The 27298-nt window shown below is 46.8% G+C and overlaps 1 protein-coding gene across 1 annotated transcript in view; it reads right to left on the bottom strand.

The window, feature by feature from the left end:
- Positions 1-27298, bottom strand: part of PRPF6 (pre-mRNA processing factor 6) — a 55686-nt gene that overhangs the window by 15825 nt on the left and 12563 nt on the right. Inside the window, exons 7-16 of the mRNA XM_087891005.1 lie at positions 24302-24396; positions 21038-21194; positions 20131-20293; positions 15641-15759; positions 12068-12286; positions 8834-8956; positions 6809-6930; positions 4215-4353; positions 2641-2760; positions 1216-1392 (exon numbers count right to left, since the gene is read on the bottom strand). Coding sequence (XP_087747131.1) covers positions 1216-1392; positions 2641-2760; positions 4215-4353; positions 6809-6930; positions 8834-8956; positions 12068-12286; positions 15641-15759; positions 20131-20293; positions 21038-21194; positions 24302-24396 — 1434 coding nt within the window. The remainder of the gene's footprint in view (positions 1-1215; positions 1393-2640; positions 2761-4214; positions 4354-6808; positions 6931-8833; positions 8957-12067; positions 12287-15640; positions 15760-20130; positions 20294-21037; positions 21195-24301; positions 24397-27298) is intronic.

The raw sequence follows: 27298 nt of genomic DNA, 5'->3' as shown, positions 1-27298 counted from the left end.
CTGCTCCAAGGTCCCTTCCTTGGAGGTCTTCTAGTCCAACCCCCTGCTCAGGCAGGAAGCCCTATACCATTTCACATAAATAGTTGTCCAATCTCTTCTTAAAAACCTCCAGTGATGGAGCACCCACAATTGTTCCACTGCAAGTTGTTCCACTGATTAATTGTTCTGGATAGCTCTGCAGACAAAAGCACTGTAATTTAACACCAGTTGTCTGCAATTAAAGTAAGTTCGAATCTTGCCAGGCTCAAGGTTGACTCAGCCTTCCATCCTTTCTAAGGTAGGTAAATTGAGGACCCTGATTGTGGGGGCAATAAGCTGACTTTGTATAAATATACAAAAGGATGAAGGCTATTGCTTAGCGCATTGTAAGCCGCCCTGAGACTCCGGAGAAAGACGGCATATAAATCAAATTTAAAAAAAAAATTGTTCTAATGGTCAGGAAATTTCTCCATAGTTCTAGGTTCTCTCCTTGACTAGTTTCCATCCATTGCTTCTTGTTCTACCTTCAGGTGCTTTGGAGAATAGCTTGACTCCCTCTTCCTTGTGGCAGCCCCTGAGATATTGGAAGACTGCTATCATGTCTCCCCTAGTCCTTCTCTTCATTGAACTAGACATACCCAATTCCTGCAACTGTTCTTCATATGTTTTAGCCTCCACCCGCCCCCCCCTCCCAATCGTCTTTGTTGCTCTTCTCTGCACTCTTTCTAGAGCAGTGGGTCTCAACCTTCCTAATGCCGCGACCCTTTAATACACTTCCTCACGTTGTGGTGACCCCCAACCATAAAATTATTCCTAAAACCATTGAAAATATGTGTTTTCCGATGGTCTTAGGCGACCCCTGTGAAAGGGTCGTTCCACCCTCAAAGGGGTCCCAACCCACAGGTTGAGAACCACTGTTCTAGAGTCTCCACATCTTTTTTACATCGTGGAGACCAAAACTGAATGCCATATTCCAAGTGTGGCCTTACCAAGGCCTTATAAAGTGGTATTAACACTTCACGTGATTTTGATTCTATCCCTCTGTTAATGCAGCCTAGAACTGTGTTGGCTTTTTTGGCAGCTGCAGCACACGGCTGGCTTATGTTTAAATGGTTGTCCACCAGGATTCCATGATCCCTCTCACATAGAAATCTATTATATTCTACTACCCAGACACAGAGATAAATACATTTTGAGAAAAGCCTACAGCCTTTTTAAAAAACTAGAGAGGCTTACTCCTTGGTTATAAGCATCCCGGGCCTTTTCGATCAGTTCCTCCTGCTCTTCTATCTGCCCTTTCATCATCCAGAGCTTGGGGAAGTCTTCATAATGCTTCAGGGCTTCCTCGCAGAGTTCCTGGGCTGCGGCAATGTTCCCAAGCACCCACTCCAGTTTGACGGACTTCATGAAGACCTGGAAAGAAGAAACAAGGAGCCTTGATCTTTGATCCTAATCCAGGGGAATCCCCTCCTTCCAAAACTTTTTAGGTCCACCCACACACTCACCAGGGGTTTTGAGGACAACCACTGTGCTGCACATTGTCTACTCAACTACGCTGACTGTAATGGCATAGCAGCTGGTTTCAAGTTGCCCTAAGATACCCACCCACCCGGCTCTTAGAAAGGAAAAAATGGTAAGATTGTAAACTATAGATATGGATTTTACCTACTTAGCAATGTTATGGGGGGAAAACATGAGAAAAATTGGAGTTGTTGTTGTTAGTTGCGAAGTCGTGCCCGACCTATTGCCATCCCATGGACAACGCTCTTCCAGGCCTTCCTGTCTCTACCAGAGGTGGGTTTCAAAAATGTTAGCAAGGGGTTCTCTGCCCAGTTGCTGGGTGGGCGTGGCCATGGTGGGAGTGGCCTAGTTGGCCTCCTGCACTATGGTGAGGGAGTGTTTTTGCCCTCCCCAGGCTCTGGAGGCTTTCCTCAAGCCTCTGAGAAGGCGAAAACGGCCTCCCCAGGCTCCGGAGGCCCTCTGGAGGCCAGAAACGCCCTGTTTCTAGCCTTCCTCAATTTCCAGTAGGCCTGTTTTTGCCCCTCCCCGAGCCACCACGGGCGCCCTGCACTTACCTGCATCCAAAACAGGTCATGTGGGGACTCCTGGAAGGGACGGGTGGGGCCAGCCAGGAGTGGGATTTGGGGGTTCTCCGAACTGCACAGAATCTTAGCTAGAGGTTCTCCCAGCAGCCCACCCCTGTCCTCTACCATCCTCTGGAGTCCATTTAAGATCACAAAAATTGGACTGTCAACTTGTAAAATAATAAATTAATTTTAATAATTATAGCATGGGAGTTAATTTGCTATCGCGGTTAAGGCACCAGACTACAAACTGTGATTTCTAGTCCTGCCTTAGGCATGAAAGCTGGCTGGGAGACTTTGGGCCAATCACCAGATGATTATGAGTTGTAGTCCCACCTTAGGCATGAAAGCCAGTTGGATGACTTTGGGCCAATCACCAGGAGGCTGTGAGTTCTACTCCCACCTTAGACATGACACCATGGGCATTGATAAGAATTCTGGGAATTGAAGTCCATACTGCTAGAAAAGGCCAAGGTACATACACTGAACCAAGCCGATATGCTGAAAACACAGCTTTATGCATTAACGATTGAATTTCTTTCAGCAGATTTCCATTCTCCAAGCAGAGTGGACTTACTCTCGCCGTAGGGGCACTGCTACGGGCCTTGGCCAACAAACGCCTTGCTCGTTCGTATTCGTTGTTTTCGGATTCCAACTTCACGGCAGCCAGCCAAATCTCTTCGCTGTTGGGATTGGCCTGAAAATGTAAATCACAGAGGGAGACAGGGAAGGAGATCAGAAAAATCCCATTTCATTAATTTGTATGTATCAGGCTGAATCTTCCACTTCTTCTATTGTGTTAATAGTGGCACTTGGTGGTAGCCGAGTATCACAAGAGTCAGTTTGGGCTGGTGGTTAAGGCACCAGATTAGAAAGCAGCAGGAGGGCTGAACTGTGGGATCCTTGGTGCTTAATATATAGGTAAAGGTAAAGGTTCCCCTCGCACATATGTGCTAGTCGTTCCTGACTCTAGGGGGTGGTCCTCATCTCCGTTTCAAAGCCGAAGAGCCAGCGCTGTCCGAAGACGTCTCCGGGGTCATGTGGCCGGCATGACTCAACGCCAAAGGCGCATGGAACGCTGTTCTCTTCCCACCAAAGGCGGTCCCTATTTTTCTACTTGCATTTTTTACCTGCTTTCGAACTGCTAGGTTGGCAGAAGCTGGGACAAGTCACGGGAGCTCACCCCGTTATGCGGCACCAGGGATTCGAACCGCTGAACTGCCGGCCTTTCAATTGACAAGCTCAGCGTCTGAGCAACTGAGCCACCACGTCCCTATTGCTTAATATATAAATGTATATAAATAATCACCTTCCTTTATTTGTTTATTTGTTGTTGTTCTTATTATTATTTAATCTTCAATTTGATTCATAGTCTGGGACTGGTAAAAACTTAACAGTTCAGGTCCTAACCAAGAACCTAAGAGTTGTTAAGGTAACATCTACAGTTCAAGTAAAACGGTTTTTTGCAAAGTCAGAATATTCAGGTCTAATAAATTCAGGATTTCCATGTATCTAGGCAGCCATTATTATTATTGTTGTTTTTGTTCTTCTTGTTGTTGTTATCTTATGGGGGCCACATTACTAGCTAACCAGAATCGCATGTAGCCCACACAGATCATGGGTTGGACATGCCTGATCTACATCATATTTTTATCTCATTTTTTTAAAGAAAAAAAAGCCAACCTGGAAACTTTTTGAGCAGATGGCCTGTAAATGCTTCTAAATAAAATCTAAAATACTGTAAGCCAATGTTTCTCAACCTTGGCAACTTGAGGAGGTGTGGACTTCAACTCCTAGAATTCCTCAGCCAGCAATTGCTGGCTGGTGAATTCTGGGAATTGAAGTCCACACCTCTTCAAGTTGCCAAGGTTGAGGGACAGGAAAGTGGTCCAACCAGCTGCACTGTGCAGGAAAGCTGGGGAATTCTGGGAGTTGAAGTCCACACTTGTTGTCAAGTGTGTCAAGGTTGAGGGACAGGAAAGTGGTCCAATCAACTGCACTGTGCAGGAAAGCTGGGGAATTCTGGGAATTGAAGTCCACACCTCTTCAAGTTGCCAAGACTGAGAAATACTGCTAGAAGCATTTAGCCCTCTGTTCCAAAGCAGTCACTACGAAAGGGAAGGACCCCGATGAACGCAGGTGCGTACTCACCTGGAAAGCCAACGCCAGAATGCTCCTGGCCGCAGGGACGTCTCCAGCCAACCATTTGGATTTGGCCCCCATGAGCCACAAGACTTCCGCCTTGGGACAGTGAGCGACAGCCCTTTGCAAAAGAGCTTCCAAAGATTCCCTGAAAGTAGACAGCAGCCCAAGGAAATTAGAATGCAAATGTCCGGGCTTCTAACCTGTGATTTTAAATTTAAAGAAATAATACAGGTACCGTATTTTCCAGACCATAAGACACACCTGACTATAAGACGCACCTAAATTTAGAAGAGGAAAACAACAACAAAAAAGCTTTTGGCCTCCTTTTTTTCGGGCCTTTTTTCAGCCCATTTTCAAGGCTTTTATCGGCCTGTTTTTTTGGCTCTTTTTGGCCCGTTTTTGGGGCTTTTTTTTGGCCTGTTTTTGAGGCTTTTCCCCAAAAAAACGGCAAGAAAAGCCTCAAAAATGGGCCAAAAAAAGCCTCAAAAATAGGATGAAAAAAGCCCTGAAAACGGGTCAAAAAAAGGCCTGAAAAAGGCCAAAGAGTCCCGAAAACGGGGCGTGCGGAGGCCAAGAAACGGCTGTTGGGTGGGCGAGGCTTCGACAATATTCGGTAAGATGCACAGACATTTTCACTCCCTTTTAGGGGACAAAAAAATGCATCTTATAGTCCAAAAAATACGGTAGTCCTCGACTTATAACAAGTTCGTTTAGTGACCGTTTGAAGACTACAACGGCGCTGAAAAAAGTGACTTATGGCAGTTTTTCACACTTACGACCGTTGCATGGTCACGTGATCAAAATTCAGATGCTTGGCAATTGGTTCATATTTATGACGATCGCAGTGTCCCGGAGTCACGTGATCCCCTTTTGAGACCTTCTGACAAGCCAAGACAACGGGGGAGCCAGAGTCGCTTAACAACAGCGTTACTAACATAACATCTACAGTGATTCACTTAACGTCTGTGGCAAGAAAGGTCATAAAATGGGACAAAAGCTCACTTAACAAATGTCCCACTTAGCAACAGAAATTTGGGGCTCAATTGTAAGTCGTATGTCGAGGCCTATCTAAGCATTTTATTCGGAAAGTTAAAATGCAAATTGGAAAAATAGAAAAAGGAAGATTTTTCCCCCCCAAGAAAAGTAGACAAAACGTTTTTGAAAATGTGCATTAAAAAAGACCAAAGACCAAAACACACACACACACACATATATATTTATCCTCCCTGGTTGAATAATGATAAATATATTGCAGCAATAGTAGTTTCTCCCCCTTGCAAAACAGGCTCACAACGTATCAACTTTTCTCTTTGCAAGAGAAATTTGGGGTTCAATTTTGGTCGTATGTCAAAGGCTATCTGTGTGTAATTTTTAAATAATAATAACTTTATTGTCATTGTACGTGTATACACAGTATACCCATACAACGAAATTCACTTAACGCCTAAAGACCAGGTCCAACACACATAACAATCCCCAAACACACTCCCACCCACCACAATTCCCCACCCCTAAACCACCCAAACATCCACACAACAGACCAAGTAATGCTGTCCAACAGCTCACTGATGGTGGCCCTTTAGTTCATTGTTGAGTGCAATTATAGCTCTGGGATGAAAACTATTCAGAAAAACGTGTGGTCCGAGTTTTAATTGTTCTGTATCTTCTGCCAGAAGGCAACAGTCCAAAAAGATGGTAAGCAGGATGGGAAGAGTCTCTGAGAACGTTATGCAACTTTCTCAAACAGCGAGATTTGAAGATGTCGTCCAGGGCTGGTAGCTGGAGCCCGATGATATTCTGGGCAGTTTTAATGATTCCCTGTAGAGCTTTTTGTCCGCTACACAACTGCTCCCATGCCATGCAAGAATGCCGTATGTCAGGACACTCTCAGTGGTGCTGCGATAGTAGGACAGAAGCAGATGCTGAGATAGATTTATCTTCCTCAGCATTCTCAGGAAGTGCAGCCTCTTCTGTGCCTTCTTCGCAAGCATGTTAACATTCATAGTCCATGAGAGGTCCTTCGAGATATAAATGCCCAGAAATTTAAAACTACCAATGTGCGCCACAGGCATTCGTAGACGACCTTGTGACGTGTAGAACCTCGTGGGCGACGACCAAAAAAAGGAGATTGTTTTGGCCATCCAGAAGAGCCAAGGAAGTGACAATGGAGAAAGCCTCAAAGGCCCTGGCATGGAGAGGACGTAATTCGCCAGTTGCATTTTTGTCTTTAAAAACAAAAGCTGTAGGAAAAAAAACCTGGATGTGTTCTCCTCCAGTGGAAACAAGTGAAGTGAAAGCCGTCGCCGGAACCAGAGGTTCGTACCGGTTCGTGCAAACTGATAGCGGAGATCACCGGGGGGGGGGGCGTCCACCCATCCGGCCTCTATGCTGTCCTATTTAGGCACGTTTTCAAGGCCGGGCGCGTGTGGGGAAGTCACGCGAGCGAGCAAAGTGCGTGCGCGGAACGCCGAACGCAAAGCGAGCGTGTGCGGGCGGGGTGAACCAGTGTTAAGAATATTGGAAACCCACCGCTGGCCAGAACCATTGCCACAACTAGCTTCCTGGAGAAATGTTTATGAAAACGGCACACGGGGACGTACCTCGTTCCGTGATTCTTCTCAAAATAAGCCGCTCGTAACCAGACGCTCTTCTTGCTGGGGAACACTTGTAGGGCATAAGCGTAAATTGCCCTGGCGCACTCCAAGGCATTGTGGGCCACACACTGCGGGGGGAGGGGAAAAAAACCACGGGTCAAAGAAGCTCTTTTAGTGACCTATCTCATAATCTGATCTATACAGGGAGTCCTCGACTTACAACAGTTCATTTAGGGACCGTTCGCAGTTATAACAGCACTGGAAAAAAAGGGATTTATGGTTGTTTTTTCACATTTAGGACTGTTGCAACATCCCTGTGCTCACGTGATTTAGAGTAGAATGAATGAGCTTGAAAGGACTTTGGAGGTCTTCTAGTCCAGCCCCTTACTCAAGCAGGAGAACCTATACCATTTCAGGTAAGTGACTGTCTAGACTCTTCTTAAAAACCTGCTAAGCGAGTCATTTGTGAAGTGAGTTTTGTCCCATTTTTACGACCTTTCTTGCCACAGTTGTTAAGTGAATCACTGCAGTTGTTAAGTTAGTAACCCCGTTGTTAAGTGAATCTGCTTGTCAGGAGGTTACAAAAAGTGATCACATGACACCCACCCACCCCCAGGACACGTTAACCCGTCATAAACACGAACCAGTTGCCAATCGTCTGAATTTTGATCACATAAACACAAGACACTGCAATCGTCATAAATATGAATCTGCTGCCAAATGTCCTAATTTTGATCACGTGACCACGAGGATGCTGCAAGGATCGTTAAGTGTAAACCTGGTCGTAAGTCATTTTTTTTCTAGGCCTTTGAAACTTTGAACGGTCATTAAATGAATGGTTGTTAAGTCGAGGATTACCTATATTCCTTTTTAACGTGAACGTATTTATTATTCTACTGTTTAAAATTTATAAGCTACAGTTTTATCGGACTGTTAGAAGTCCGGAGTTGTAGGACAGTAAAATGAGTGGCGAATACCGTATTTTTCAGAGTATAAGACGCACCGGAGTATAAGAGGCACCTACCTTTTTTGGCGAGGAAAAGAAGAAAAAGAAACCTCCCTCTGCCTCCCAGCAATTTTGCCTCCTTGCAGCAAACAGCAAGCAGTCTGCTTTACTTTCAGTTTCGTTTTCAGCATAGCTTGATTAGCATAAGGGGGAAAAAATCTGCTCCAGTAATTTACCTCTTTGCAGCAAGCAGCAGAGCCCTGCGCAAAACAGCTGAGAGTCGGGAGGCCGATCCAATCAACTTGTGGTAATTAGCCTGTGCTGAAGCTGAAAGGAGTTTTTTTTTCTTACTGTTTGCTTGCAAGGAGGTAACTGCTGCGAGGCAGAGGCCAAAAGGTGGGGGTCAGTGGGTGGGCGGGGCTACATTCGGTGTATAAGACGCACCTGAATTTTCACCCCCTTTTATACTCCGAAAAATACGGTACATTTAATAAATAAGCAAACTATTTAAAATGTGGAACCAAGTCACAGTGGCTGACTCTGAAAACGACACTTATCCTCTCCTTTTAATTTATTGTTTGAACTGGAACTTAAAACCCCAGAGAAGATGCTAGGGCAATGTTGGTGAACCTTTCTGGCACCGAGTGTTGAAACGCGAGTACGTGTGCTTGTGTGCATGCTGGAAACTGGAAGAGCAGCCGCCCGGTGCACATGTGAATGCCGAGAAGATGATCTTCCAATTTCCAGCGCACGCACGCGCACCGGCCAGCTGGTCTTCGTGCGCGCATGTGCGGCAGAAACTAGATGACCAGCTGGCTGGCGTGCCGGAACCCAGAAAAGTAACGGGCGACAGCTCGCATGTCCGGAGAGATGGCTCTGCATGCCACTTCCAAGCATGCTTGCCATAGGTTCACCATCATGGTGCTAGGCAGGGAACAGAGTCAGCTTGCAATATTGCTTTGGAACCACTGTGCCACCACGGCTCCTGGAAGGAACAGGTAAGGTGGGACCGGCTACAGTGTCCCACCTCTTATTCTACCTCTTGGTCCTGTCCTCAGCTTCACACCTTCAGACCTTGGACTTACACTATCAGCATCTTCCATCCAGGTGTGCTTGCGATCTTCCTCTTCGATCCCAATCCCGATCACTGCTCTCATGATAGCTTGGCATGTGGCCACGCTTCCGGCTTTATCGCATTCTTCGGCATCCTGGAAAAATTCATTTCGATGTGGCCTTAGTTCAGGGCAACCAAGGGTCAATTTCACCCAAACACACCCTTGCTGGAGAGCTTCACCCTATCCCTAACCTGGCAAGGCCCATAATTGGTTGCTCTGCCCCCTTCCCACTGCATTTTCACCCAAGCAGAGGTGAGAAGCCAAGTATCTTAGAACAGGGGTCTCCACCCTTGGCGACCTTAAGACTTGTGGACTTCAACTCCCAGAATCCCTCAGCCATTGTTGGCTGAGGAATTCTGGGAGTTGAAGTCCATAAATCTTAAAGTCACCAAGGGTGGAGACCCCTGTCCCCTCCTTTAGGGCAGGGGTCATCAACCTTTTGGACCTCAGGGACCACTAAATTCATAATTTTAAATTCCGTGGACCACTAATATGATTCTGCCTAAGGTGGGCATGGCTAGGTGGTCATGTGACTGGGTGGGCATGGCCAACTCGATGTCACTCACGTCAAGGGGTGCCTCGCCAGCCTCTACTCATTCCTCCCCTCCGACCCACTCCTCGCCTGCCCACCCAGGCTCCTTCCCAGACAGGAAGCAGTTGTTGGAGCTAAGCAGCCACCACGAGAAAGAGTTGGCAAAACAGCTCAGTTCAAATTGGATCTGACCGAGGAGGAGACTCAGCAGAAGCACCTCACTGAGGACTAGGAGCATAGGCTTTCCAAGCAGAGGGAAGACCTGTAAGACCTGGAGGCTCAGCAGGCTGAGATAGTCAGCCAGTTCCAGGCCATGATGCAGTCCCACTGGAACGAGGCCCTCCAGCTGACTGAGGAATTCTGGGAGTTGAAGTCCACATGTCTTAAGGTCACCAAGGAAGGAGACCCCTGTCTTATAAGAGTATATGCTTGGTTAACTCTCTAAAGAGGTTAAATTATGGTAACTGGACCAAAGTTTATTAAACTGACACATTTCACTACTCATCCAAGTAACTTATTCGGTCAAAATAAAAATTTTGCTTAGGCTTTTCAGTCAGAGTGTGGTTGGAATGTTCTAATTCTTGCTAGGCATCTTTCATTTCCAATGGGGGGGAAAAACAGTCGTAATAATTCTTTCCTCTCTAAAAATTTGCATTAGCGCAATGATCAACACTGACAGATAGATGAGCTTCATTAGTTCACAGGGTAACAGTGATTAAATATTTAACTGTAACTGAAAGAAACAACGGGAAAAAAATTCTCTTCTATTGCATGTTTTTCATCCGTCTTTCCTGAACATCCAAGCCATCTCTCCCATCTATTTCTGGTAGATTCCAGAGCACCAGGTGTTTCAACCTATAACATCTAAAATATTCAAATATTTGAAGAGTCCTTGTTGCTCTCTGAGCTTGGCTGTTTTCTTGCTCACGTTTCATCACCCAAAGTAGGTAACATCATACTTTGGGTAATGAAAAATCTGCAAGAAAACAGCGAAGCTTGGAAGACATCAAGGAACCTCATTTCAACCCAGAGTTACAAATATTCTACTTTATTCGTACGCATATATTTCTCGTGGCCCTAAGTGCCACAGAAATTGTTATGAAATGCAACGTTAGACATTTTGCAATAGATTTTACACATCTGTTTATGCTATTCCAGATCATATAGTAGCACCTACCCTGAACACATATAATATTCCACTTTAGGCATGAAAATCGCCTGGGTGACTTTGGGCCAATCACCAGGAGACGGTGAGTTCTAGTCCCGCTTCGGGCATGAAAGCCGTCTGGGTGACTTTGGGCCAATCAACAGGAGATGCTGAGTTCTAGTCCCGCCTCAGGCATGAAAGCCGACTGGGTGACTTTGGGCCAATCACCAGGAGACGGTGAGTTCTAGTCCCGCTTCGGGCATGAAAGCCGACTGGGTGACTTTGGGCCAATCACCAGGAAACAGTGAGTTCTAGTCCCGCTTCGGGCATGAAAGCCGGCTGGGTGACTTTGGGCCAATCACCAGGAGACGGTGAGTTCTAGTCCCGCCTCAGGCATGAAAGCCAGCTGGGTGACTTTGGGCCAATCACCAGGAGACGGTGAGTTTTAGTCCCGCCTTAGGCATGAAAGGCAACTGGGTGACTTTGGGCCAATCACCAGGAGAAGGTGAGTTCTAGTCCCGCCTTAGGCATGAAAGCCGGCTGGGTGACTTTGGGCCAATCACCAGGAGAAGGTGAGTTCTAGTCCCGCCTCAGGCATGAAAGCCGGCTGGGTGACTTTGGGCCAATCCCCAGGAGACGGTGAGTTCTAGTCCCGCCTCAGGCATGAAAGCCGGCTGGGTGACTTTGGTCCAATCCCCAGGAGACGGTGAGTTCTAGTCCCGCCTCAGGCATGAAAGCCGGCTGGGTGACTTTGGTCCAATCCCCAGGAGACGGTGAGTTCTAGTCCCGCCTCAGGCATGAAAGCCGGCTGGGTGACTTTGGGCCAATCACCAAGAGACGGTGAGTTCTAGTCCCGCCTCAGGCATGAAAGCCAGCTGGGTGACTTTGGGCCAATCACCAGGAGACGGTGAGTTCTAGTCCCGCCTCAGGCATGAAAGCCAGCTGGGTGACTTTGGGCCAATCACCAAGAGATGGTGAATTCTAGTCCCGCCTCAGGCATGAAAGCCAGCTGGGTGACTTTGGGCCAATCACCAGGAGACGGTGAGTTCTAGTCCCGCCTCAGGCATGAAAGCCAGCGGGGTGACTTTGGGCCAATCACCAGGAGATAGTGAGTTCTAATCCCGCCTTAGGCATGAAAGGCAACTGGGTGACTTTGGGCCAATCCCTCTCTCTCTCAGCCCAGCCCACCTCACAGGGTTGTTGGGGGGGAGGAGAAACAGGAGGCGGAAGGAGTATTAGGCATGTTCACTTCCTTGAATTATGTATAAAAATAATAAAGACGAGGTAAAAAAAGAAATAAATAATTAAAAATAATGATCTACAGCAACTTTTCCCAGCTTCGTGCCTTGGAATAATTTGGGACCCCTCGTTTCAAAAGGCCTGGAAGACACCAGGTTAGAAAAGTCAGGCTTTCAAAGAGAGAGAGAGAGAGAGAGAGAGAGAGAGAGAGAGGGAGGGAGGGAGGGAGAGAGAGAGGGGGGGGGGAGAGAGAAAGAGAGGGAGATAGATCCTCCTCGGCAGGTACCTGGATCCACTGTTCTCGGTTGATTTCCACCCCATTAGCCCTCAACGAGGTGATGGCTCGGTCAATGATCTTCTCCACCATTTGAGTGTTCCCGTTGGCCTCCTCGAGCTTGGCAGCTGTAATCCAGATGTGCCGGTCGGTTGGAATGTTCTCACGGGCTTTGTTTAAGACCTTACGGGCGTTTTCGTAGGTTTCGAGCCTTGCCAGGGCGAGCCACAGCTGGAACAAAGGAAACGAAAAGAGTGGACGTGAAGCAGCGGTGGGTTTCACTTTATGTTACTACTGGTTCGCCCCCCTGCCCACGCCCGGTGCACACGTGCGCCTGCCCAGCCTTCCATACATGCACTCTGCTCTCGTGCCCACCTTCTATGCATGCACCCAGCCTCAAAAACATGCCTAAATAGGACGAAATAGAGCCGGGGCTGGGCACCCATGATTTCCGCTACCTGTTCGGGTGAACCGGTCTGAACCAGCTGAATAAACACCTCTGTCGTGAAGGCTACCCAGCTGACTCATAACAAAGACTTTTGCTGATTGATACTACAGAATGCAGGGAGTCCTCGACTTACAACCATTCGTTTAGTAACCTTTCAAAGTTACAAGGACACAGGGAAAAAAAAATGACGTAAGTTTTTCACATTTACGATTCTTGCAACAAACTTGTGGTCAAGTGATCCAAAATGTGTTTTTGGGTGCTGAAGATCTCACGGCAGCACGACAGAAGCCAATTCGTGTTTCTGGACAAGATTTGTTTAACTTGTACATATCTTAATCTTCTATTTTAAATTTTATGCTGTACGGCATGTCTTATTTCAACTGTGATGCATCTGACACAAACAAACAGATTGGGATCCAACTGTGGACGCTTGGCAACTGTCTCGTATTTATGACGGTCGCAGTGTCCCAGGGCCATGTGATCACTTTTTGTAACCTTCTGACAAGCAATGTCAATGGGGAAGTTGCTTGACAAGTGTCCACAGTTTGATCATGTGACCATGGGGAATTCTACAATGTTCGTAAGTGTGAAAAACGGTCATAAGTCACTTTTTTCAGTGCCGCTGTTAATTTTTAGCAATCGCTAAATGGGATAACAGATTAATAGTTTTAAGGGACCTTGGAAGTCTTCTAGTCCAACCCCCTGATCGAGCAGGAGACCCTATACCAGTGATGGCTAACTTTTTTGCCATCGTGTGCCAGGAGAGGGGGGGGCGGGGGCAGGTCGCGTGCGCACGTGCCCACGCGCATGCGTGCGCAACTCCTCCCCCCCCCGCTCCTGGCACATGATGGCCTGGAAGGCCCGTTTTTCTTTCTTACCTGGTTCCAGATCCTCTCTGTGTATCTGGGAGGGGTGAAAACAGCCTTTCCCACTCCCTTGGAGGCCCTACGTAGGCTGAAAGGGCCCATTTCCCAACTCTCGGTAGGACAGGAAGTGACATTTTTTTGCTGTCCCCAGCCTCCAGAACCTCTCTAGGAGTCTCTAGGAGCCTTTCTAGGAGTCTCTAGGAGCCTCTCTAGGAGTCTGGAGCAAAACCAGAAAAGTCCAGTGGCCTCTTGAAAAAGCACCTTTGGGATCCCAGACAAATGGAGATCCAGTCTGTTCTTGAAAACCTTCAATGGAGGATATGCACGCACAACTTCTAGAGCCGTGATGGCCAACCTATGGCACGCGTGCCCAAAGTGGCACACAGAGCCATGTCTGACACGCACGGCACTGTCTGTTCCTTTTCTGCGTTTCTAGCGCATGACTATCAGCTGGCCTTTTCGCATGCGGCACTGCCGGAAACTAGAAGAGCTGGTCTTTTGTTTTATTTATTATTTATTTATTTTATATAATTTGTGTGCCGCCCTATCGCCGAGGACTCAGGGCGGCTCACAACGACAATCGACCAAGCGACTGTTAAAACCAACAAATATACATAAAAAATTTTTTAAAAAGTATTTTAAAAAATTAAAAAATACTACCCCATCAGTCCAAGCCGGGGGACATAAATAGCCAGGTTTTTAATTCACGGCAGAAGGTACGAAGGTCAGGGGCCAACCGGAGCTCCAAGGGAAGTTGAGTCCAAAGGATGGGGGCGCTCACAGAGAAGGCTCTGCCCCTGGGTGTTGCCAGCCGACATTGTCTAGCCGAAGGCACCCTGAGAAGGCCCTCTCTGTGACAGCGTACCGGGCGATGGGAAGTTGACGCTGGTTGCAGGTGGTCCGACAAATAGCCTGGACCTAAGCCATGAAGAGCTTTATAGGTTAACACCAGCACCTTGAATCTCCTCATGCTTCCCGCGTGAGCATGCGCGCCAGCCAGCTGATCGTGCGCGTGCGCTTTGGCCGCAACCTGGAAGAGGAGCTGCCCAGGGTGCATTCGCACGCCCAAAAATGAACTTCCGGTTTCAGCTACTGAACTTCCGGTTTCAGGCAGCTGCTCTTCTGGGCTTCTGGTGCACATGCGGGTGTGACGATCAGCTGGTCTTTTTGCATGCGGCAGTGCCGGAAACTAGAAGAGCTGGTCTTCCATTTTCCTGTGTAAGCATGTGTGCCAACTAGCTGATCGTCGTGTGCGCATGTGCGCCAGGAACTTGGAAGAGTAGCTGGCTGAAACCGGAAGTTCAGTAACTGAAACCGGAAGTTCAGTAGCTGAAACTGGAAGTTCAATAGCTGAGACCGGAAGTTCATTTTCGGGGGGGGGCGGGCACATAAGCCCTGGGAAGCTCCTCTTCCAGGTTGCGGCCCAGACATGCGTGAAGCGAGCGTGCACTCCCTTTTCGGCACTCGGCGCCAAAAAGGTTCGCCATCACTGTTCTAGAGGCAAGCCGTTCCACTGATTAATTGTTCTAACTGTCAGGAAATTTCTCCCTAGTTCTAGGTTGGATCTCTGTACTGATATCCTACCCGTTATTTCTTGTCCCGCCCTCTGGTGCTTTGGAGAATAGGTTGTCCCCAGTGGTGAAAAGTAAAATTTGTTACTACCAGTTCTGTGGGCGTGGCTTGGTGGGGAGGGGGTAATGTGACTGGATGGGTGTGACCAACTTTTTTTTAAAAAAAAACTTTTCAAAGCATTTTTTCTAATGCTTTGAAAAGCCTCTGGAGATCAGGCAACTCAGCTATGAGTTATGCTAATAATTCAGCATTACTTTTAAAAATGCTTTTAAAAGTAAAAAAAAAAAAAAGCCTCTGCCAATCAGGCAACTCAGCTAGGATCGTCAGAGACCTTTCAAAGCATTTTTTTTACCACCTCTTCGGCCAAGAGGTTGCAGAAAAAAATGCTTTGAAAAGCCTCTGAGGATCCCAGCTGAGCCGCACGATCATCAGAGGCTTATTTTTTTTTACTTTTAAAAGCATTTTTTCATCGGAAGAGGCTGTAGAAAAAATGCTTTTAAAAGTTTTAAAAAAAAAAGCCTCTGATGATCGTGCGGCTCAGATGGCCATGGGGGGGGGGGGGGGGGGCAGGAATTTTTGCTACCGGTTCTCCGAACCACCCGCCGCCATCGCTACCGGATCGGTTGATCCAGTCCGAACCGGGAGCATTTCACCCCTGGTTGTCCCCCCTCTGTGTACAAAACCAATCTGCCCACTTACTTCCACACTGGTGGGGCAGCATTCTACCGCCCGGCTCAGCATTATCCTGGCATCCTCCGGTTCTTCTAATTCAACAGCTGCTTTCCATAAGCGGACTGAATTCGGAACATGCTCCAGTGCTAAGAAAGAGAAATGAAAGGGGGAAGGGGGGAGAGAACAGAAATTCTTTACCCAGGACCAAACAATATCCAAGCTGCCAGGTGTAATGCAATTTGCAAATTTAATAAAAAAAGAGAAACTTGGAAGCATGCACGTAAGGGACTCGGTGTCGAAGGAGGGAGACAGAACCTGGAGGGGAGGTGGGAGTCAAAAGAGGAACCAGTCTAGAATCCCTAATCAGGGAACTGTGTGAATTCACTTAACAAAGGCAAATGCTTTGCTTAACCAAAAAAAGTAATTAAATTCTGGCATTTCTCAATTGCTCGGACTTATTCAGAAGCCTCGATAGAAATATACCAACTATTAAGATTTAAAAATAGCTGCAGGCTCCAAACTCTAATCCTAGTGGACCATACAACCCGGGTTTATTTGATAGGCAGGCTGTCAAGAAGGGTGGTATATAAATATAATAATAAACTAACTAACTAACTAACTAAGAGGCAGCTCGAGGGAAGCCAGCATGAAGCTGGAATGAATTCCAGAATGAAGTCTTGCAAACTTCCCATTCCCACCTCACTCCTGGAGGAAGGATATTGCAAAATCCTCATTCCCTCTCCACTCCTGGAGGAAGGATATTGCAAAATCCCCATTCCCTCTCCACTCCTGAGAAGGATATTGCAAAATCCCCATTTCCTCTCCACTCCTGGAGGAAGGATATTGCAAAATCCCCATTCCCTCTCCACTCCTGAGAAGGATATTGCAAAATCCCCATTCCCACTTCACTCCTGGAGGAAGGATATTGAAAAATCCCCATTCCCACCCTACTCCAGGGGAAGGATACTGCAAAATCCCCATTCCCACCCCACTCTGGGGCCAGCCAGAGGTGGCATTTACCAGTTCTCCGAACTACTCCAAATTTCTGCTACCGGTTCTACGAACTACTCCAAATTTCTGCTACCGGTTCAAGGAGTCAAATTGCTGGGAGGCAGAGGCCAAAGGGTGGGAGCCAGCAGGTGGACGGGGCTACATTCAGTGTATAAAACACACCCAAATTTTCACCTTCTAGGGGGGGAAAAGTGTGTCATACTCCGAAAAATACGGTACATTTCTTTTTAATGTTAATATATTTATTATTCTACTGTTTACATTTTTATACTACAGGTTTATCGGCTGTTAGCAACCCGGAGTTGTATGATAGCAAGGGCGGTGAATAAATTTAATAAATAAGCAAACCACTTAGGGCAGGGGTCTCCAATATTGGCCACTTTAAGCCTGGCAGACTTCAACTCCCAGAATTCTGGGAGGGGACATTTGTAACGTATCTTCTCCCTCCTATTTTCCCCACAAGGACCCTGTGAGGTGGGTTGGGTTGAGAGAGGGTGATTGGCCCAAAGTCACCCAATTGGCTTTCACGCCTAAGGCGGAACTAGAACTCACCATCTCCTGGTGATTGGCCCAAAGTCACTCACCCAGTTTTCATGCCTAAGGCAGGACTAGAACTCACAGTCTCCTGGTGATCAGCCGAAAGTCACCCACCCAGTTTTCATGCCTAAGGCAGGACTAGAACTCACAGTATCCTGGTGATCGGCCGAAAGTCACCCACCCAGCTTTCATGCCTAAGGAGGGACTAGAACTCACAGTCTCCTGGTGATCAGCCGAAAGTCACCCACCCAGTTTTCATGCCTAAGGCAGGACTAGAACTCACAGTATCCTGGGGATTGGCCCAAAGCCATCCGATCACCTTTCATGCCTCAGACAGGAATTCACTCTCTCCCGGTGATTGATCCAACATCCCCCCAGCCAGTTTTCACACCTAAGGCGGGACTAGAATTCACAGTATCCTGGTGATTGGCCCATAGTAACCTAGCCATCTTTCATACCTAAGGAGGGATTAGAACTCACCATCTTCTTATAATTGTCCCAAGGTCACCTAGCCAACTTTCCCCAATTAACAAAAGTCTCTACATCAGAGTTTCTCAACCTTGGCAGTTTGAAAACGTGTGGACTTCAACTCCCAGAATTCCCCAGCCAGCAACGCTGGCTGGGGAATTCTGGGAGTTGAAGTCCACACGTCTTCAAACTGTCAAGGTTGAGAAACTCTGCTCTACATAAAGCTTGGTGCCTGAATCACTAGGTCTACATAAATCGGGTCTGTATGAGCACAACAGATCTCTGAAGCCTTGCAGAGACTCAAGGCATCTGTGTCGCCACTTAAGACTGCGACTCCTTTCACTTCAAAGCTGCGAAAAGAGGTCCTTATAAGCTCCATCCCAGGAGTTGGAGGCCAAGAACTATTAAACAACCCCAGGAGATGCCTATGGAGATTCTCCGTCATCCAGGTCATGGTTGTCCCAAAGGTGCTTTTTTCAAGAGGCATCTGGACTTTCTGGTTTTTTCTTTGAAGACGTTTCGCTTCTCATCCAAGAAGCTTCTTCAGCTCCGGCTGGATGGTGGGGAACGGAAGGATTGATACTCCTTGCAGACAGCTGGTCATTTGCATCCTTTTAAAGAGACGTTGAGGCCACCTGGAGGTTTGTCTGTGTCCTCAGGGTCATCTGAGTGGTGCAAATGGGTGTGGAGCCTTCTTGGAACCGCGAAAAGGACTGTGTTGTACACTGAAGACAGATGATGCCGTATCCTTCCTCCTCTATTGAGGGAGGGCTGTTCGCCTCTTTGATCTCTCTTTCAAACCATTGGTCCTCTCTGTCCAAAATGTGGACTTTGCTGCCTTCAAAAGAGTGGCACTTTGTGTTTTAAATGCAGAGGGACTGTTGAATCTAGTTTTGATGGGTTTGTTAACTACTCAGGTGATCCTGAGTCTATCTAAAAGGATGCAAAAATGACCAGCTGTCTGCAAGGAATATAAATCCTTCCATTCCCCACCATCCAGTCAGAGCTGAAGAAGCTTCTTGGAGGAGAAGAAGCTTCAAAGAAAAACCAGAAAGCTATCGAAACTTTTGTAAGTCATAGGTCCTCTTTTCTGTTCTTTCGTAAACAATGGTCACTAAATCACTAGCCATAAATCAAAAGGCTACCTGTACACATCTGGTCTTCTAGGTGTTACTGAACTGCATCTCCCATCATCCCTTCCTACCAGATGTGCTCATCAGAGCTTCTGGGAACTGGATTTTCAACTTCCCCTAGCTTTAAAAGATCTCAAAATCCATAAAGCAGTGTTTTGCCACTTTAAGGTGAGTGGACTTCAACTCCCAGAATTCCCCAGTCCCTCTCCCAGGTAGCAATGTGTTGTGGCCTGCAGGCGGCCAGCAGAGCTAGACAGTGAGGAGGTTGGGGAGGAACTTGGGCCAGTCCTGGAAGCTGGGGAAAGCTCAGACGAGGGCTCTGTATCGGAGGCAGAGAGGGAGCTAGACAGCAGCGAGACAGAGGATCAGATGGAGCCCGTTCCCATACGCAGAGCTGCCAGAAGACAAGAACAACTCAGAAATTGTACTGTAATAGAGACTAAGCTGGTTTTGAACTTAATAACGGCTGCCAGGTTACTGGTGGCACAGTACTGGAAGAAGGAAGATCCACCTACTATTGAGGAATGGACATTAAAAGTTGTGCATTTGGCGGAAATGGCAAAAATTTCATCATACCTTAAAGACCATTCAAATGAGAGATATATATCAGAATGGAGAAAATGGATTGATTACATACAGAAGAAGTATCCGAATAAGAAGATTCATATAGCTTATGAATGAAATAACATTAAGTAGTTTATGTTTGTTTTTTCTGAGTTATAAGGAGTTAAGGACCTAGGGAGAATATGAAATGTAATAATTTGTTAGCACATTTTAGTTTTTGGTTTGTGAATGCTATACCCTGTGCTCGTTCTGGGAAGTCTAGGGAGGGGGGTGGGGGGAGGGAGGGGAAGGGAGGGTGGGAAGGGGAGGGTGGGGTTGAGGGGGGAAGGGTGAAAATGTTTGTATTTTTCATAAAACTTTTCAATAAAAAAAAAACAAAAAAGAACAACTCAGACAGCAGGGGCGACTCAGGAGTAAAGCCACACCTCGGAGGTGATTGGCCCCTCCCTCCCATAGGAAACAAAAGAGGAGCGAACGGGGATTGGGTTTTTGCAGGAAACAATTCGTTCGTTCCGTGACTCTGAGAGACTCTGTGCCAAGTTTGGCCTTGTACTGCGGTTGGAAACAAGTTACGTGGCAGCTTGCCAAACGAGATAAGGTCTGTGTTGAGAAACATTCCTTTGGAAAACTGCTTGGACAAACCTTGCTGACTGTGAATGAACGTTAATTCGCAGCCGTGTAAATAAAAGAGGTTTTGCCGGGACCAATTCCTGCCTCCTGCTTGTTAAGGGAGCCGATGGTCAGAACACAACGAGGTGCCACTTTTCAAACCAACTGAGGTTCTCCTCTACGGACTCGTCTCACCTTTCCGAAGGACTCTCTTCTTGGCTCGAATATCGGTCTCCAACTCGGCGGCTCTGATATAAATCCGGACCGATTGGGGGAGGTGACGGACGGCCTGGGCCACGACGGCTTTGGCGGTATCTCCGGGCTGCAAACGCGCAGCCTCCAACCATACGTCTTCGCTCTGGAGAAAGGCAGTGAATAAAGGAATTTTGGTGGCTTATTGGTTATGGGATCCAAATTCTTTAAAGCAAGGGTCTCCAAGCTTGGCCACTTTAAGACTTGTGGACTTCAACTCCCAGAATTCCTCAGCCAGCAAAGCTGGCTGAGGAATTCTGGGAGTTGAAGTCCACAAGTCTTAAAGTGGCCAAGGTTGGAGACCCCTGCTTTAAAGGGAGGTCATGGGAGGAACACGAGAAATGCCAATATCAGGGAGTCCTCAACTTATGACCACAATGAAGTCCAGAATTTCCATTCTTAAGCAAGATAGTTGTTAAGTGAGGTCTGGCCCATTTTACAACCTTTCTTGCCACAGTTGTTGAGTGAGTCGCTGCAGAGCAGGGGGCTGGACTAGAAGACCTCCAAGGTCCCTTCCAACTCTGTTATTCTATCATACAGCTATTCAGTTGTTAAGTCAGGAACACGGTTAAGTGAATCTGGCTTCCCCGTTGACTTTGCTCGTCAGAAGGTCGCAAAATGCGACACGGCAACCGTCATAAATATGGGTCAGTTGCCAAGAGGCTGGATTTTGATCACATGACCATGGGGGACGCTGCAGCGGTCGTTAAGTGTGAAAAATGGTCATCAGTCGCTTTTTTTTTCCAGTGCCATTGTAACTTGGAATGGTCATTAACGAATGGTCCTAAATCGAGGACTAGCTGTGTCTTAAGGATCCAGAAAATTAAAACTTGTGCAAAAGAGCCCTCACCTTGGGACACATTTCGGTTCCTTTCATGATGAGATTTCGAGCCACCTGCAGCTTCCCCGTCACTTCTTCCAAGCGGGCCGAAGCAATCCAGGCCGGTGGGTGGTGAGGGTTAGTCTCTCGCACGGATTTCAGAAGTAAGCGTGCTTTCTTGATGTCACTAAGGGAGAGAGAAAACGTAAGAGGCAAAAAGCTTCATTTTCACACACACACAATATCAAAAGGAGAGGGGTCAGGTTTGAATTGTGGAGTCCTTGATGCTCTCTGAGCTTGGTCTTTTTTCTTAGACGTTTCATTACCCAACTAGGGAACATCATCAGTGCTAGAAAAGAGTGGGGTTTGTGGAATGAAGAAGGGGAAGGGGAAGAGCCTTGGTGGCGCAGCAGACTAAAGCGCTGTTAAGTAGCACCAGCTGCCTGCAATTACTGCGAGTTCAATTCCCACCAGGCTCAAGGTTGACTCAGCCTTCCATCCTTCCGAGGTAGGTAAAATGAGGACCCGGTTTGTGGGGGCAATAAGCTGACTTTCTATAAAAAAGAACACCGCTTGGGGGGGCCGAAAGCCCTACTAAGCAGGTATATACAAAAATATGAAGGCTATTGCTTAAAAGCATTGTAAGCCGCCCTGAGTCTCCGGAGAAGGGTGGCATATAAACTGAACTAACAAATAAATAAATAAATAATAAACATCATCAGTGCTACGTAGAAGAGAGTGGTGTTTGTGGAATGGAGTGAGGAAGGGGGAAGGGGAGGGGGAGGAAGGGGGGGAGGGAGGAGGAAGAGGAGGAAAGGACAACTGTGAAGGCCTTGGTTGTGTTTTTGTAGATGTTTCATTGCACAACTAGATAACATCCTCAGTGCTAGAAGGGAATGGGGGCTTGTGAGTGGAGTAGGAGTAGAGTAGGGAGGAGGAGGAGGAGGAGGAGTGGGGCAGGGGTGGGTTCTAAAAATTTTTTACTACCGGTTCTGTGGCCGTGGCTTATTTTGTGGGTGTGGCTTGGAGGTCATGTGACTAGGTGGGCATGGCTAGTTGGTCAGTCATTTCTGGAAGGTCCTCACACTTACGACCAGTCCTCGCACTTACGACCCAACTCATTTGTTTGCTTTTAACACTGATCAGCTGTAGGGCAGCCCTTTGAAGCCCCGCGGCAAGAGTTTAAACAGTTTTTTTCCCTCTAGTCATCAGCTGGGACTCAGGAGGCAGCAATAGATTGGGGGTGGGACCAAATAAAAGGTAAGAATAACGTGGGGGGGAGGGCGGGGGGGGAGAACCGGTTCGGTGATGTCATATCGTCACCGCTACCGGCTCGGCCGAACCGGACCAAACCAGGAGGAACCCATCACTGGAGTGGGGTCCTGGATGCTCTCCGACCTTTTCCTGCAGAGATTTCACTACCCAACTAGGTAACATCATCAATGCTAATGATATTACCTAGTTGGGTAATAAAACACCCGCAATAAACCAACCAAGCTCAGACAGCACCAAGGACTCCCCATTCACTCCTCCACAATCACCTTTCTGACTTTGGACTCAAAGCAGTGGTGAAATCTAAAATTTGTTACTACCAGTTCTGTGGGCGTGGCTTGGTGTGTGTGTGTGGGGGGGTAAGGTGACTGGGTGGGCGTGGCCAATTTTTATTTTTTTTTTACTTTTAAAACCATTTTTTCTACAACCTCTTCGGCGAAGAGGTTGTAAGAAAATGCTTTCAAAAGGCTCTGACGATCCCAGCTGAGTTGCCTGATCGGCCGAGACATTTTTTTTCTTTTAAATGCCTCGGCCGATCAAGCAACTCAACTTGGATCGTCAGACGCATTTAAAAGAAAAAAAACCTCGTTGCGCCCACGTGACACCCATCCTGCGCGAGCTGCACTGGCTCCCAGTGGTCTTCCGGGTGCGATTCAAGGTGTTGGTTACCACCTTTAAAGCGCTCCATGGCATTGGACCCGGGTACCTTCGAGACCGACTTCTGCCACCAATAGCCTCCCACCGACCAGTCCGCTCCCACAGAGAGGGTCTCCTCAGGGTGCCATCGGCCAAGTTATGTCGGCTGGCGACACCCAGGGGGAGGGCCTTCTCTGTGGGAGCCCCAGCCCTGTGGAATGAACTGCCCCCGGAAATACTTAAGATCTCCGACCTCCGGGTGTTTCGCTGCGCTCTGAAGACCCTGTTGTTCTGCCAGGCCGGGCTATTAACATAACGTTTTAAATTGGGGTATTTTAAATGTCTGGGATTTTAATTGGAGCCTAATTATTTAATGATTTTAAATTTTAATTGTTGTTTTGTTTCTGTGTTTTTAAATAGGCTGTACACCGCCCTGAGTCCTTCGGGAGAAGGGCGGTATAGAAATAAAATTATTATTATTATTATTATTATTATTATTATTATTATTATTATTATTATTATTATTATTATTATTATTATTATTATTATTATTATTATTTTAAATGCCTCTGACGATCCAAGCTGAGTAGCCTGATCGTTAGAGGCATTTAAAAGAAAAAAAGGGGTTTTTTTTCTTTTAAAAGCCTTTGATGATCTCAGCTGAGCCGCGCGATCATCAGAGGCTTTTTTTTTTTTACTTTTAAAAGCATTTTTTCGGCTGAAGAGTTTGTAGAAAAGATGCTTTTAAAAGTAAAACAAAAGCCTCTGATGATTGTGCGGCTCAGGTGGCCATTTGGGGAGGGGGGCGGCGCAGGGATTTTTGCTACCAGTTCTCCGAACCACCCGCCTCCATCGCTACCGGATCAGGCGATCCGGTCTGAACCGGGAGCATTTCACCCCTGACCCAAAGTATTGTACAGCCTCGTTCTACCCGCAATTTGGGACAATATTATCACACCGATCTTCCACTAAAATTAGACCTACATGCAGGGATAGAGAAGACACTGGCAAAGGTAGCCTTAGGATAGGTTGCAGTTTCTCGGGAAGGAGGAAAGACTTCTATATATTCATGCAGCCTTTTCAACACAGACTTTTCTATTCTTTCTATAGCTGCGGTGACGAACCTATGGCACGCATGGCCTTCCCTGTTTTGTCTTCCGGGTTTCTGGCACACATGCCCTTTGCGTGCGTGGCACTGCTGAAAACCGGTGTGCGCGTGCACGCTGGCCAGCTTATTGTCGGGCGCGCATGCGCGCTAGAACCCGGAAGTTCAGCTTTTCCAGAGTGGAGCCCTGACAAGTGCATTACGCGCATGATGTTTCTGCACGACCTTTTCGGCATCACTGTTCTATAGTTATTATACAAGTACAACGCCTATGGTCTTACTTGATGTCTCCACCGTGTGTGGGAATCATGGAATTTAAATCCGTGAGGTATCCTTTGGGATCCACCACTGTCTGGCCGCTCACCGAATCGGATACCTGAGGGTTAACCAAAGCCTTGTTGAGATGACAGAACAAGCAAAACCAATGTAAAAAGCTAATGACTACCGTTAGGAAATGATAATTACCTAACTTGTTGGGTTGGCAATATATAAACCAGCATTATAGCTTTAAGACTGTATTGCTGTATTGCATCATACTGTGTCCTGATTGGCTTGCTCGGTAGCCAATGTCCTTAAGAGGGAGCTTGAAACAGGGTTTGTTTCTCTTTGATGCTCTTTGCTAATCATTATTGCTCTTGGCTGATCGTTACTGCTCTTTGCTGTGTTTGCTACCGTTTGCAACTGTTTATTGTGTATGACTACAACAACTGGTAAGAAGACTTTGTTGTTGGAATATCCCTGGACTATTGTTTTACTATCTACTGCTTTATCTGTGCATGACCTGGACTGTTTATTGGACTGTGCCTTATTACTATTTCCTGAAAAGTAAACACAATTCAGTTGACTGTGTTTATTTGTAACTACTCTCAATCACTTTCATGTGTACACCCTTGCTATTCAAGGGTTACTCTGCGAATTCCTTAACAACTACAGACATTTTCCCATAAAAGCACTGAAAGGGTAAACCATGTTATGCCCATCACTAAGGACAGGTAGTCCTCGACTTACAACGGTTCCTTTAGTGACCATTCAGAGTTACGACGGCACTGAAAATAGTGACTTAGGACCGTTTTCACACTTACGACCGTTGCAGCATCCCCATGGCCACGTGATTTATATTTCGGATGCTTGACAACCGACTCATCTTTACGACGGTTGCGGGGTTCAGGAGTCACGGGATCCCCTTTTGCGACCTTCTGACAAGCAAAGTCGACGGGTGAAACCAGTTTCGCTTAACAGCCGTGTTGCCAATTTAACAACAGCAGTGATTCCAGGGGTGAAATTAAAAAAAATTCCCCTACCAGTTCTGTGGGCGTGGCTGTTGGGGGAGGTCATGTGACTGGGTGGGCGTGGCCAACTTGACATCACTCACATCGAGGGGCTCCTCACCGGCCTCTCCCCTCCCAGCCACTCCTTGTTGCGAATGGCAGGAAAATGGGGAGGGGAATATTCCTGCCTACCATCCTTCCCTTAGTCTGTGCTGAGATTGAAGAATGGATGACAGGCAGGAAAATCCCCTTCCCCATTTTCCTGCCTTTTACAAAAACGGCTCCATTCCAGCTGCTCCCCCAGCATCCCCCTCCCTCCTGGGGACTACCTTAAAGGGACAGGCTGCAGCAGCTCCGTTCTGAATAGAGGGAGAAAAGTTAGCATTCTCTCTGCTGCATTTAACATTGAATTCTGTGGAATATCAAGCAGCCAGAAGAGGTGAGTGGCAACCAGCCGGGCATGGCTGGGTGGGGCCAAGGAGGGGTAATTACTACCGGTTTGGCGAAGTGATGCCCATAATCCCAAGCGGTTCGCCCAAACCGGTCCAAACCGATAGGATTTCACCCGAGTGATTCACTTAACAACTGCAGCAAGAAAAGTCGTCAAAACGGGGCAAAACTCTTAACAAATTTCTCACTTAACCACATAAATTCGGTCAAGCAATGTCGGCTGGTGGCCCCCAGGGGGAGAGCCTTCTCTGTGGGAGCACCCGCCCTCTGGAACAAACTACCTCCCGGAATACAGCTGATCCCGGATTTCCGCACTTTCCGTAAGGCCCTGAAGACGTTTTTATTTCAGCAAGCCGGCCTGGCCTGAATAGTTTTTATGGGTTAGTTTTTTAATTGTATAGCTTGGGGTTTTAAATTGGGAGGCCGATTAATTTTATTTATTTTTAGTTATCTTAACTTTTATATTGTATGTTATTTTAATTTTCGGCTGTTCACCGCCCTGAGTCCCTTTGGGGAGAAGGGCGGGATATAAATTCAATAAATAATAATAATAATAATAATAAATTTTGGGCTCCATTGTGGTCGTAAATTGAGGACTACCTATTACCCTTTCCAAGTATCATTATCTTTAGAAAAGATCATCCCCATATATTAATTTATTGTGCGTGCGTGCTGCCCAGCTCTGGGAGACTCACAACATTCATATAAGGCAGGTCTGTCCAAGATTGGAAACTTTAAGGCTTGTGGACTTCAATTCCCAGAATTCTGGGAGTTGAAGTCCACAAGTCTTGAAATTGCTTCATTTGGAAACTCCTGATATAAAGAAAAGAGAAGACTCTTAAAATTACATAAATGTTTAATTGGGTGGAAAACCGGCGGGATCTTAGAGCCGGTTTTCTACCAGGAATGTGCCAATTTGGTATGTCCCAATAAAATGTTCTTTTTTTAAAAAAATTTGATTTATATGCCGCCCTTCTCCGGAGACTCAGGGCGGCTTACAGTGCGTTAAGCAATAGCCTTCATACTTTTGTATATTTATACAAAGTCAGCTTATTGCCCCCACAAACTGGGTCCTCAATTTACCTACCTTAGAAAAGATGGAAGGCTGAGTCAACCTTGAGCCTGGCGAGATTCAATCTTACTTTAATTGCAGACAGCTGGAGTTAAATTACAGTGCTCTGTCTGTTGAGCTATCCAGGCTCCTTTTAGCCTGGATAGCTTTGAGGAAATTGCCTGCCTTGGAGTTTTTCTTGAAAGGGATGCATTACTTGGAACCTTGACAATAAATTTATCCCAAATACCCCAGCAAAAAAAAAAAAAAAATTGGGGGGGAGATGCCACATTTAGAAGCTGCAATGTAGCACCCTGATGTGTACTCAGTCTGATAAGCAACATCGCTACAGGCAGTCCTTGACTTACGACTGTAATTCAGTCCTCGATGATGGCTGTCAGTCCTGACAAGTCATTGAGAAGGGGGTTACTGAGACCGCACCAGATTTTATGACCGTTTTCACACTGGTCATAAAGTAAACGCCTCGGTCGTAAAAAAAACCCACTGTT

This window comes from Pantherophis guttatus, chromosome 3 (assembly GCF_059756535.1).
Source record: "Pantherophis guttatus breed Tessera chromosome 3, ASM5975653v1, whole genome shotgun sequence".
Lineage (NCBI taxonomy): Eukaryota > Metazoa > Chordata > Lepidosauria > Squamata > Colubridae > Pantherophis > Pantherophis guttatus.
This window is presented reverse-complemented; position numbering and strand designations above follow the sequence as displayed.